Source organism: Eretmochelys imbricata, chromosome 6 (assembly GCF_965152235.1).
Source record: "Eretmochelys imbricata isolate rEreImb1 chromosome 6, rEreImb1.hap1, whole genome shotgun sequence".
NCBI lineage: Eukaryota > Metazoa > Chordata > Testudines > Cheloniidae > Eretmochelys > Eretmochelys imbricata.
This window is the reverse complement of record NC_135577.1, coordinates 20,772,767-20,785,568: the sequence shown is the minus strand read 5'-3', so window position 1 is coordinate 20,785,568 and position 12,802 is coordinate 20,772,767. Positions and strand designations below refer to the sequence as shown.

Here is a 12,802-nt window from a genome sequence, read left to right as displayed (position 1 = left end):
GTGAGTATGTATGGTTTTTCTTGTCTCCAGAACCTCCAACTTGTTCCCCAGACCAGTTTACCTGTGCGACTGGGGAGATAGACTGTATCCCAATGGCATGGCGATGCGATGGATTTCCAGAATGTGATGATCAGAGTGATGAAGATAGCTGTCCTATATGCTCAGCAGCCCAGTTTCAGTGTGAGAAAGGACAATGTATTGATGCCCGCTTGCGGTGTAATGGAGAAATTGACTGCCAAGATAAATCCGACGAAGCAGACTGCAATAGTAAGATTAATGTCCTGAGTGCCTGGCTTTAAAGACCATGATTTAAAGACCTTCCTTTTTACTCTGAAACCAAAAACACAAAAATACGTTGATTCTGCCTTTCTCTCCCTCTTCATCTCTCCCCATCCCCTCTTCTATGCTCAACGTATACATTTCCATAACTGATAGTTACCTGATCAGCTACTTGTAAGCCTTAGGGAAAATAAATACAGTCTATGTTTAAAATCCAGAGCAAACATAGGAAACAAACGCACAGGGCTAATTTGACTAAAGACCTTGGATTGTCAGGAGCTGAAATAGATTTCCTCTCCATTCTGTTGCCTTAATGGCATATTCTGTTTTGTGGGGGGAATTTTTTTCAAGTTAATCAACACTTGTGTACTTCAGCTGTGTAATTGCTCGTACGTGCCAGAATTACACACTGTCTAAACTGTGTGTGTCTTGCTGACCATTTTTCTCCTAAGTACTAGACAGTGATGCAGAGATTCAGTTCCCAGGTGGATAAAGTGTAGTGTACACAGCAAGTGCTGTATGTGTTACGTCTGGGTTCGTAAAATGTTCAGTTACTTCACAGAGCAGGTTATAATTTGATTTAGATTAAGATTTTGTGTGCTAACTAAACGGTTATTTTTTCCCCATTCAGCAATCTGTCTCCCAAATCAGTTTCGATGTGCCAGTGGCCAGTGCATCCTCATAAAACAGCAGTGTGACTCCTTTCCAGATTGCATCGATGGTTCCGATGAACTCATGTGTGGTGAGAGGTCTTTCTTTGGGATTAAAGCTGTCTGCATGCATGCAGGCATTACATTGAAGTGTGTGTATATTGACTGTTACTTCTATGGCTGGCCCTGAGTCTAGGGGGATAGACCAGCTCTAGCTTGCTGCTAAACTCAGTCCTGCTCTTTCTAAGTTCCTGTCTACACTGTAACAACAGCCCTGTTGGTGGCCTGATTACAACTCACTGGTAGCCTTGGAATTCATAGGGCTGCTGCACAGTTCAGGAACACTGTTAAAACAAAGCTTAGCCCCATCTACATTACAAGATCCAAGCTTTAATTATCTCAAGAGATGACTATGTTGTGACCCAGCAAGGTACAGTGAAGATAGGACAAGAGAGCATAGGAGAGACCTTGATTTCCTGGCTGAAATGTAATCGGAAGCTCTTATGACCAGAGCTGTTTGTGAGTTATGGCTGAGCCTATGATGACTACTCCATTTTGCCCTTAGTTGTAATTGGCCCATTATTTTGTCAAACGCTTTGAGAAGCATGGAAGGCATAATGCAAATTCCATTCTGTTCTGCCCTAAACTGCCCCCCCTTTTCCCATTCCACTCCCACCTTCCATGCCTGGGCATATACAGCTCATGAAACTTTTGAATAGCTGGGAGGAGTAAGGACAGCCACTTTCAGCTACAAAGGGGGCTGTTTTAATTGAACGGTTGCAGCTCCTCGTTCTGAAGTGCTGCTGTGGGATAGAAGCAGGAACGCCGCTCTTCTGGGAATCTCATATGAACAAACAAAATCAATCACCGAGTTTATATAGAGAATGCTACAGAGCATCTAAGAATATCAATTTTATGGGGCTGGCTAATTGCCAGGTATTTAATATGTTGGGGATCAGCAAGTTTCTCAAGTGTGAGAGGGAGCTGATAAGGAGTGTTGTGCTGGGTGGGGGAGGAGTGATTGGGAGAAGGAGCCAGGTTGGGGTACCTCACTCCTTCCTCCCCTACCCTGCATTATCCTACACATCCCATCCCTTTCTGGTTGGTTCCTGACCCACCCTTCCTCATGCTGGGAACCAGCAGTGGGAGGCGTGTTTCATTAGCAACCAGGACTAAGAGGTGAGGGCTAGTCGCATGTTGAACAGGTGAGAGTAGGGGGCAGCATTGGAAGGATGAGCTGGGCTTATGAGGCTTTCGACCCATATGGGAGGGCGCTCTTCAAAAGCACAGTAGGGGATGGGGCAAGCGAAGGCTGGGAATGTAGGAGAAGCCTCATTAGTGGAGAAAAGAAAGTGGGAGCAGGAAATGTGGTTGGCATAGGAGAGGAGAAGAGCAATAGAAGATGAATTCATTTGCAAACTCATACCCTGGAAACCTCAGGGTGAATATTCTCCTGTTCCCCAATTGTCCCTTCTACTCTAGCCTACTTAACCTTCTTGCAGCCCTCACCCAATTCCTCCTTCTAAATAATAGTAAAAAGATTTTTTGTGCATTTGACAGCATCTTATGTATAGCCAGTTTTCTTTTTTTTCTGCACTCAGGCCCTGGTCCAGCAATTAAATCTGCACAGCCACAGTTGGTCTCCATGCAAGTGCAAGGATGCATACACAAGGCCCTGATCCTGCAATCAGATCCTCAGTTAGTTTCTTGCTTGATGAAAAATGTCCATCGGGGGAAACCAAAAAAAAAAAAAAAATCTTCTAAAAATTCAGGACTTAGTGTTCAAAGGATGCTTTTATCGAAACTGGATTTTTTTTTTAATTGGCCATTTTAAAACAAGTCCAGCTGAGTGCCCCTTTAAAATGATCATCGGATAGGTAGAATGGTTCAAACTCTAATACTGAAGGCTGGATCAATCCTCCGCTGGTGCACGTTGGGGATAACACCAATGTCTTCAGCGGCACTGCCTTGATTTGCACGAGCTTAGGGTCCGACCCAAACTTTGTGTATTTTTAATTTCTTTGATGCAGCCAAACACCATGGGGGGGCGGAGGAGAGTACACTTCCCTCACCTATCGCCTCTGCAGCAATGGTTACGCTAACGTGCTATTCCCTGAGCTGTGCTGACATCAGTCATTGACGGTGGAGCGTGAAAATCCTTTCATCATGACATGATGAGAGGATAATATAATCTGAAGTAGTTGTTAAATCAGAATAGCTGTGTTAGGCTCCACTGCATTCAAAATGCAGGAAGGATTTTAAAAAAAATTGATTTGCCAAATGGAATAGGACAAATGATAAAGCAGCGCAAGAATTTTTATCAGATTGCTGAACGGGTTTGATTCAGCCTGTACTTGTTGGCACGCCATGCTAGCATTTCCCTCGTGGCCACATAAGAGATTCTGCAGAATTTAAGATTTCATTTAATTAAAAAATACTTCAGAGTTGGCTGAGCAGATTCAACTCCTGATTACATCACCGCTGCAGATCTGGCCATAGGTCTTTGACTCAATGATGTGACCCAGTGCAGGATTCATTTAAGGAGAGATGTGGAGTGCCCCACCATTGTCTCGAGAACACATTGTTAATTCTGAAAGTTAATGATACCGATTAATACATTTTAGTGTGTTGGCTATTTCAGTCAGAAAGTCACATATTTTGGGATGGTGGGCAAAGCTGTTCCAACAGCGAAAAAGTCTCATGTTTTAAAGGAACTCATTCAGCTTGAAATTTAGTCCGTTTTAAAAATTAGTTAGAAGTGGCTTCTGGTACATTTTTAGAGGGCAGAGTGTAGGTGAGGTCAGAAGGTCCCTAATCACTATATGTGGAGGAGAGGAGACGTAAAATCTTGCTCGATAATTCAGAATGTAGAAGGCCTGAGGGACTCTGTGTGTGTGTGTGAGAGTGTGAGTGAGAGAGTGTAATGTAATTATTTGCATAGTGCATTGTGTGAATGATTCTATGATCAATCTATCTTGTTCCCCCTGGCCCGGGGTTTTAGGAGCAAGTATGGAGGTTTTTCCGGAGCAGCATCATATACATCAATGTAATGAATTTTTTTTCTTTTTTTTCAGAAAAAAACACATCCTCAGATGAACCTCAACCCCACGTTAGTGCTATTGGACCAGTCATTGGTATCATACTGTCCCTTTTGGTCATGGGAGGAATGTATTTTGTTTGCCAGCGAGTGGTATGTCAGCGCTATGCTGGACCCAATGGACCTTTTCCGCATGAATATGTCAGCGGAACCCCTCATGTGCCTCTTAATTTTATAGCTCCAGGGAGTTCTCAGCATGGCACTTTTACTGGTAAGGACGGTAAGGACCCTGCATTTCATCAGCACTATTATGTTACCTGGATTTTATTTTCACAGGATACTAACTATGGGGCTGTTTTTTGTAGGCACCAAAGCAAGTTAGATGTCGAACGTCCATTGACTTTCAGTGGGACTTTGGTGCTTATCTGCCCATTGGGCCACATTTGCAAATGTTTTCGGGTGCCAAAAGATGCAGATAGGTTTCTTTCAGTGGAAGTTAGACACTTTGGTGTTTTTGAAAATTCCATGAGGTGCCTAATTTTTTATTTTTTTAAATCTTCCCCTTAATAGTTACTGTGGAGGTCATGGGTATGTTCTTGGGTGTTGCCTCTACAACGCTCTTACCCAAGTTTGATGGTATTTAACCCAGGGCTAGCTGGACCAGCTGGGGGTGTAGGTTAGAGCCCAGGCGCCACCCCACTCAGACTGATAACCCACCCGCTTTGCAGTGAGGACTCGGCCTAAATCACTTGAGTGCTGATAACCCTCTAATGCCTTCCCACGATTGCCCTGGATCCCCAGAAGGACAGACAAGTTTTTCCACAATTCACTGTGAAAGAACAGCGGAGCTGCTGAGCTCACAAGAGCACGTAGAACTGCAGGATATGCCCCCAGAAGCCCTCTAGAGAGACAGGCGAATGCTGCCCCAATGAGGACACAGTAAATTAGATATGGCTTTGCAGTGTGACTGCTTATACCTGGAATAGGCAAACCCAAGTGTTCAGACCCAGGTGCTAATCACCTGGGCAAACTCTTCAGTGAAGACATACCCCTAGGTTTAATTCCTGGCTCCATTGAAGCCAGTGGTGCTATGACCATTTATACCAATGGAGAATCTGCCCCTAGATGTTGGAACTATGCAGGAAGAAGGAAGCATGGGCTGTGAGAGCACGACAGCTCCAAAAGGGCTACGTGCCACCAGATATGATTGATTGTAAAAATAATGTAAGTTGTGTGGGCTGCATCTCTATGAATGAAACACCATGTTTTCCATGGGTACTTCATGGATAGCAAAACCTTCCCAAATAACTTCTAAACCAAATGTTTCCCTGATCATCGAAGAGGCTGATATTGTACCATATACCCATTATGAAAACTGTCCTCTGAGTTTTTATGGAGACAAAACCTGATCAGAATTTTTTTTTTCCCCCCATGGAAAATGTTGACAAAACTGGGGGGGGGGGGGGGGGAATTTCTTTTGTAAATATTTTTCATGGAAAATGTGGCTTTTGGGGCAAAATATCCAAAATGGAAATCTTTTGGTTGTCAAGCTTTTATTTTCTCTATGAAATACTGAAATCTTCTGTAGAAAGCAGATGCTTCTTGCAAAAAAAAGTCTTCAAAAACCCAATTTTTGGTCAAAAAACAATTTAAACAGAAAACTTTTGACCAGCCCTCATGGGGAGACTCCTTTATTGTCCAGCTGCTGTCAGTCACTAGCTCAATGCAACAGTGAGTGATACATTAAATTAATTTATTTTAAAGTTGTGACTTTGGATTGTGACATTGTAACTTTCAAAGTAGAGGATCATGAACCAAATAATCCATGCATTGGCAAGAAGACTTGAGGAGGAAGCTATAAAATGGAGTTGTACTCTCGGCTGGTAGCAGAAGAAAGATTTTGTTCTTAATAAGGAAAGTAAATGAGCTTTAAATTAACAAGACTACTTTCTCAGACAATGAGGGCTAATGGAGCTACATTGATTCACATCAGCCGAGGATCTGGCTCCAATACAATGGCAGATAAGATTGTAGTTACCTAATTGTGTATCCCTGTCTTGTTCTGGTTCCATGCAGGCATCTCTTGTGGAAAGTCTATGATTAGCTCCATGAGCCTCATGGGAGGAAGTAGCGGTGCCCCTCTGTATGACAGAAACCATGTTACTGGAGCCTCTTCTAGTAGTTCGTCCAGCACTAAAGCCACTTTCTACCCACAGGTAGGTCTTGAAAATGTGTCCAACAGGAGATAAAGGGCCTCCCATTTCTGTCCAAAAAATGGACAGATTAAAACTTGTGCTGTTAGAGAAATGCTAATAAAGACGGTCTTGGATCATGTCATTTAGCAGTGGGGAAATCCAATGCTCACTGAATTCAATAGAATGGCTTCCATGTATTCCAGTGAGCATTGCATCATGCTCGTGGGCTTTACCTTTATCTTTATTATTAAAAAGATGCTCTTCCAGAACATTCCTGTGCATTTTTTTTTTTTTGTATGGGTGTTCTTACCACCCGAGTACTTGTAAATATCTGGTCCTCTGTCTCTGGTGAACTCTTTCACTGACCTGATAATGTTTGGCACTTCATAATCCCACAAGCATGCACAGGAGTGAGAAAACAAACAAAACACAGCCGGGTGGAAGAAAACACTCAAAAACTAAGCTTGGCTCACTATTTATCCAAAGTGTTCAACTTCAATTCAGAAAACCAAATGCAAGCACCAGAAAAACAAAGTGGCACCACTGTATGTCGCTGAAGCTTAAAATGTTTTGTGGTTTTTCAGGTGTCTGGTTCTGGATTTACATGATTTCCCTGCTGGAAAATGAGATTCTTAGTCCCTAAACCAAATTTCCATAAGTTAGGAAATAAGCCTGTAGAGGTTAGGAAATGAAAAGGGAGAGATGCATGATAAAACCCAGTGAGGAAGGGGCATTGGTGACTTATGGGAGAGGGATGCAGAGGAGGTTATTTGCACCAACATCTTTTTGTACAGTTGTTTTGCTGCTTCTCAGCATCACTGAGCAAGCAATACATACATTTACTCTTCTGTTTACATGAGCTTTCAGAGCCAGCCTCTATAAGCATTAGAAGGACTTTGACAAATATGATTAAGATGGTCCAATACTACAGTCGAGAGCCAAATTAGTATGTAAAGGGAGAGGGGTGTACACAGGTTTACATATAAACAGGTAATACGTTATAATAAATCAAAAAGAATTTGGAAGCCGGTATATATTGTTCTTGTGTCTAGCAGTAACTATAATCTTATTTCTTAATTTTTAAGGGGGTAAGTGGGTGAGGGAAAATTGTGAATACAACTGAACTGTCTGTTGGTTCCTGCAATACAGAAAACCTTGGTTTGATTTCTTTTCCTCATTCATCACTCACTAGGCCACCAAAGAGTGAGTCAAGAGTCTGTAAAGATATTTGGAACTCCAACATAGCAGCCCTTTTAATTCAATATTAGTGGAGGAAGGAAAACCAGCAGGATTTGCTGGTCAACTTTATGGTAGATAAATGGTGCACACATGGGTGTCACCTACTGATTAAAAATATAAATCGTTTACATATGTAAATCTAAATGAGCAAGGAAGCCTAAGAACTGGTCTGTGAACAGGTTTTATATTGCTGTAACTATATGGTATGCATCTGATGAAGTGAGCTGTAGCTCACGAAAGCTTATGCTCTAATAAATTTGTTAGTCTCTAAGGTGCCACAAGTTATCCTTTTCTTTTTACGGATACAGACTAACATCGTTGCTACTCTGAAACCAGTTTAGAAATTGATACAGTTGAAGGCCTCTAGTGTGGATAAAGTTATATAGGCATAAAGGTGCTTATATTGGCATAGCTCATTCTTCTAACTTCAGGGACTGTACCACTTTAAATATATCTATTTCAAAACAGATATAGTTAGAGCAATACAAAACCTGTGTGTAGTCAGGCTCTAATTGTTCCTACTTTGTTGTTATCTTTCGCTGTGTTAATTGAGGCCACTTAAAAAGCATTAAACAGATAATCTGCAAACACAGGTCTGATATTTGAAGCACTGGGGATGAAGAGTTATGGCCAGAGATCTGATGAGTGGAGAGGGGAAGAAGTGTGGTGTGCTTTAAGCTTTGCTGCTGATCCCAGTCTCTCCATGTCATTTCAGAGTTGGTGGGCACTTCTGCTAAAATGATCAGCAGCAATATACTGAACAGTGCTAACATTTAAATTGCCACTAGCTAGCAGGGGCAGACTGGACAAAAAAATAAGTGGTTGCATTCTCCTACACTACTCAGCTCTGCTCCAGTCACAGTGCAAGCTCTGCCTAAACAAGACATCAATCAGAGCAGATCGTGCAGCTCTTTGTGTACCTCCCACTAACACAGAGGTCCACAACAACTGAGCTCCCCATGCAAACCACCACTTGTAACATAGTCCTCGGTTGAGTCATCTGCAGGGATAGAACAGGTTCTCGGGATATAAAATCTGAACCTTTACTGCTTGAGCTAATGGACCAGCTACATTAGCTTGGAGGCTGTGGCAGACTCATAAACTTCTATGTTCAGCCTAGCCACTAAATGGGACCAAAGAGTCGCACTGTGTTAGTTTGGGTTTCATTAATTCTATGAAGCAGGAAGATAGCTAGTGAGCCTGTTCACTGAAGTCACAGACAGATTAACTGCTCCAAAAACCCATTATGCTGCAGCACAAAGAGAGGCCAGCAAGAGGTACTTTGCCTCCATCATATTGTCTGGATTTGTTTTGAGCTGTGGCCATTTTAGTCGATCCAAGCTGCCTTCACTTGGTACCTGATTCAAGTACCTCCAGACACAAAGAAATTTCCAGTTGCAGGGAGGAAAAAATCGAGTGGATTTGGGCCAGGATGCCTGGTTTTATGAGCACAGAGGGGATAAATGTAAGGTAATATCTGGTTGAGTTAGGCCAGTGCTCCTCACTGAAGTATTGAGGTGCTGGGGGTCCTTTGTTACACACCACCTCCTTCAGACCCACGTCTGTGAAGGCCTGTGGGGAACAACAGGGTTCATGGCTGGGGGAGACTGAGTGTCTCCCTTGGGGAAGGTGGCATGCCAGATTCTGTTAAGGAAGCTGTTGTGAAGCCTTTACTCAGTAAACCATCACTTGACTCTGACTCTCTGGCCAGTTATGATCTGGTAGCTAATCCTCCAGTTTTAGTTTAAAATTATAGAGAGAGGCCGTGGAACGACAACTCTGAGCTTCTAGCTGTCTCTGGTCGTCTTCCTAGTTATTCTGGCTACGGCACAGACACATGAGAGGTGTTGATGGATGTTCTCCTGGCAATCGATAAAGATCGGGGCCAGATCTTCATCTGGTGCAAATCAACATAGTTCCATTGAAGTCAATGGGGCGAGGCCAATTTACAGCAGTTGAGGATCTGGCCACAGGCATCAAAGCTAACATCAGTGAGATCTGCTGTCTTTAATATGAATTGTGAAGTGTTGTTGGCTCAGCTGATAACTCTAGTAGGAGTACATGGAGCTGCTCTTGGTGTGTCTGTTCCTTTCTTGCTAAGCATTCCCAGAGGGTACTCTTGGGCAATCGTTCATCATGCCTTAAGATGTAATTGTGTGGAGCTCCATAGGGCTGGGTCTTTTCTCCCTTCCTGCTACCAAGTCTGTTGGTAGGGTTAGTGTGGAAGTGTTATGGTGGTGCTTTCCCCCTGAGTTAATACTGATGAAATACCACAGCTCAACGTTGAGACCACTGTGCTGGTGGAAGTGCAATTTTTCAGATGCAGCATAAAACTGAGGTCCTGGTCACTTGTGATAATTAAAGTTCCTTTGGCATTTTTAATAAGAATACAGATGTTAATCAAACTCCTGCTCGAATAAAACGTGCCGTTTCAGTGGATACATCATTCCTCATCTCCCTGTGGTGCAGTGCTAAAGAACTGCTTCCTTTTACCCCAGAAGTAGCTGTATTTTAGTGGTGACTGAAGTGATCCCTTATCTACTTTATAAGGGTGTGGAGGCTTAACACTGTATTTATAAATCCTCTTCAGATCCTTGGATGAAAGGCACAAAGCGTTATCGTTTTATCTGTGTTTTATTAGTGCTGAAGATCATATTTCTCTTTCCCCTGACAGCGGGGGAGGAGGGATTGGGTGTATATCGAAGATGGTAATGAATACCTAGCGGCACATTCCCATCTTGCTGATCAGTGATTTATGCATGTCACTCCACTGGGAGGCAAGGATGTACCCATTACTATTGTTGTTCAATTGAACTGTGCTAGAAAGAACATGAAATACATGAAGTGTTACTGCTCACTTTGTTCCCCTCTAAAAATGAATAGACTGGAATATTTAAAAAACAAAAATGGGGAGGGAGGGTAGGGTGGGGATTTCCACTGCAAGTTTCCACTTAAACTTGAAGCATAATCAATGCTATTTTCTTAAGGGCTGCCAACAATTAATTAGTCATTTTTTTGGGTGCAGGATGGGGGAGATTTTAAGCATTCATGGCTAATAGCTTCTTTGCATTGCTGACCTTGTCAAACTGGTGTGATTTAAAAATAGTAGTAAAAAAAAGTTACCGGGAAAACATGGAGTGAACTAGTCATAGTAAAGGAACTCAAGCTTCTGGATGTGGCATTGATTGGGACAGAGTAAGGGTTGGGGTGGAAGAGGCTCCAAGTCTGACAAGGGAGAGATCTGTCTTTATGTTCATAAATAAAGAAAGCTCTTGAAGGCACGAGGTGGAGACTCTGGAAAACTGGGTTCAGTTCCCGGCTCCATCATAGCTTTTCTGTGTAACACTGGACAAGGCACTTAACCTCTCATTTAAGTAGTAGGGAACTGTAACTCCCTCCGCTGCAGGAATCAGTGGCTGAAATTCTGTGGTCTGTGTGCTATGTCTAGGCTAGAAGATCACAGTGAACCCTTCTGGCCTTAAAAAAAAATCTATGAATCCTTATGAAGCTACATGTAAAAACAAGGAGAGAAGGCTAGACTATGGGTGAGATAATAGCAACCTATGGGAGATATTTTTATACTGTTTTTCACTGTCTTTCTAAGTATTGTTCCATAATGAGTTAAACTGAACCTCTGCCTTATTTGTTCTTAACATCCACAGATTTTGAACCCACCTCCTTCCCCAGCCACTGATCGCTCTTTATATAACACAGAGATGTTCTATTCCTCAAACATTCCTTCAACAACAAGATCTTACAGGTACTGATCAAATGGAAAGCTTGGCATTTTCTTAGGTTGAGGTCTCTTTGGTTTTGCGCCTAGGAAAAAAACCAATCTTGTTCAAAGCTTTATCTTTTAAAGGAGAAAAAGGGGTTGTTTTTTTCCCTCTTTGATCAAATGGCATGTCAGACCGTGGTTACTCTTGTTACTATATCAAACATCCACTTTATTTGTTCATTTCTGAAAAATGAAAACATTCTGTGAGTGATTAGTTGAGGCAGTAGAAATGGGGTCTAGAGCTTTTCACTGCTAGGTTGCTGATTATAATCCAGCCAAAATAGACTGTATCACCTGACGACAGTTCAGCACCCTGTGTAAAAGAAGAGAAGTGGTTCTAGTTTGTGGCACCTAATTCCCTGATGCTCCTTTGAAAATCCCATCTGTAACACCTGTGCTTTGGAGGTCTTCACTCCAGCACCTTTCACCTGCATTTAAAATTCATGCAAAGTATTTTTTTTAAGGCATTTGAACAGTACTAACACTGAGCTGTTAACTTTTCAGACCCTACCTTATACGAGGAATAGCTCCGCCCACGACACCATGCAGCACAGATGTGTGCGACAGCGACTACACCACAAGCCGGTGGAAGGCCAACAAATACTACATAGATCTAAATTCAGACTCAGATCCTTATCCCCCTCCCCCCACACCTCGCAGCCAGTACATGTCGGCAGAAGAAAGCTGCCCTCCATCTCCCGCCACAGAGCGAAGTTACTTTCACCTCTACCCCCCTCCACCGTCTCCTTGTACAGACTCCTCATGACCTTAATAGAAGGAACTTGTCTTTTACTGTAAATATTTTTAAATATGAACAAAGATTAAAATATATTTTATGATGTTAAAAATAAATAGGGGTGGGAATTTAAAAAAAGAAAATGTGAATAAAAATGAATGGGGTGGGGCTGTGAAAATGTGTACAGTGGAAGAATATTTATAAATTTGATTTTTTTTTAATTTAATTTCCATTCTTTTGTGCCATAATTGCCTTTTTTTAAATTGAAGTCAGGAAACTGATTTGACCTCCAAGGGACTGGGGGAGGGGGGAGGAAAGGATGAGGATGTTGAGCCTTTGTGGGTTTTTTAAAGTCCCCTTTCTAATGCTGTAAAATGTATGTCAATGTGACACCAAAGGGAAAACAAAAACAAAAAAAGAGGCTCCTGGGAGGGGCATGCTAAAAAGAAGCTGAGAGGCTGAATGACAAAACTTGTCTTATGGTTATTCGAAAAAAAAGAACAAAAACTATTTTGTTTCAAAAAATAATTTGTTCACTGCCAAAAAATTAATAACCAAATTATATATTTTTGTTTAGAAAGTTGAATGAAAACAAACAAACAAACAAAAACCTCTCTCCTGAATGTTCCAGTTTGCAAACAAGCCAGTTGCTTCCCAGAGGAACCCAGGCACTAAAAGAGGCCAAGATTTTGAACCTTGCACTCTATTCACTCAGCACTAGTCACTCTTTCCAGTTCGCCGTGATGAAACAAGCTCCTCCATCATTCCCTAGCAGCCACTTCACTCTAGGTGGGCATGGGACCACAGAGCCATTCCTAGAGAGATTGTGGGGGTCAGCCAGGAAAGGTCTGTTATAGCTAAGTTAGTCTCCTCTCTCCTGAAAAATGG

The 12,802-nt window shown here is 42.2% G+C and overlaps 1 protein-coding gene across 1 annotated transcript in view; it reads left to right on the top strand.

The window, feature by feature from the left end:
- LRP5 (LDL receptor related protein 5) overlaps nucleotides 1-11,944 on the top strand; it is a 164,686-nt gene extending 152,742 nt beyond the window's left edge. Inside the window, 6 exon segments of the mRNA XM_077819867.1 lie at nucleotides 31-267; nucleotides 911-1,021; nucleotides 4,022-4,237; nucleotides 6,043-6,182; nucleotides 11,063-11,160; nucleotides 11,668-11,944. Of these exon segments, the coding sequence (XP_077675993.1) occupies nucleotides 31-267; nucleotides 911-1,021; nucleotides 4,022-4,237; nucleotides 6,043-6,182; nucleotides 11,063-11,160; nucleotides 11,668-11,944 (1,079 nt within the window).
- Nucleotides 11,945-12,802: the final 858 nt, after the last annotated feature.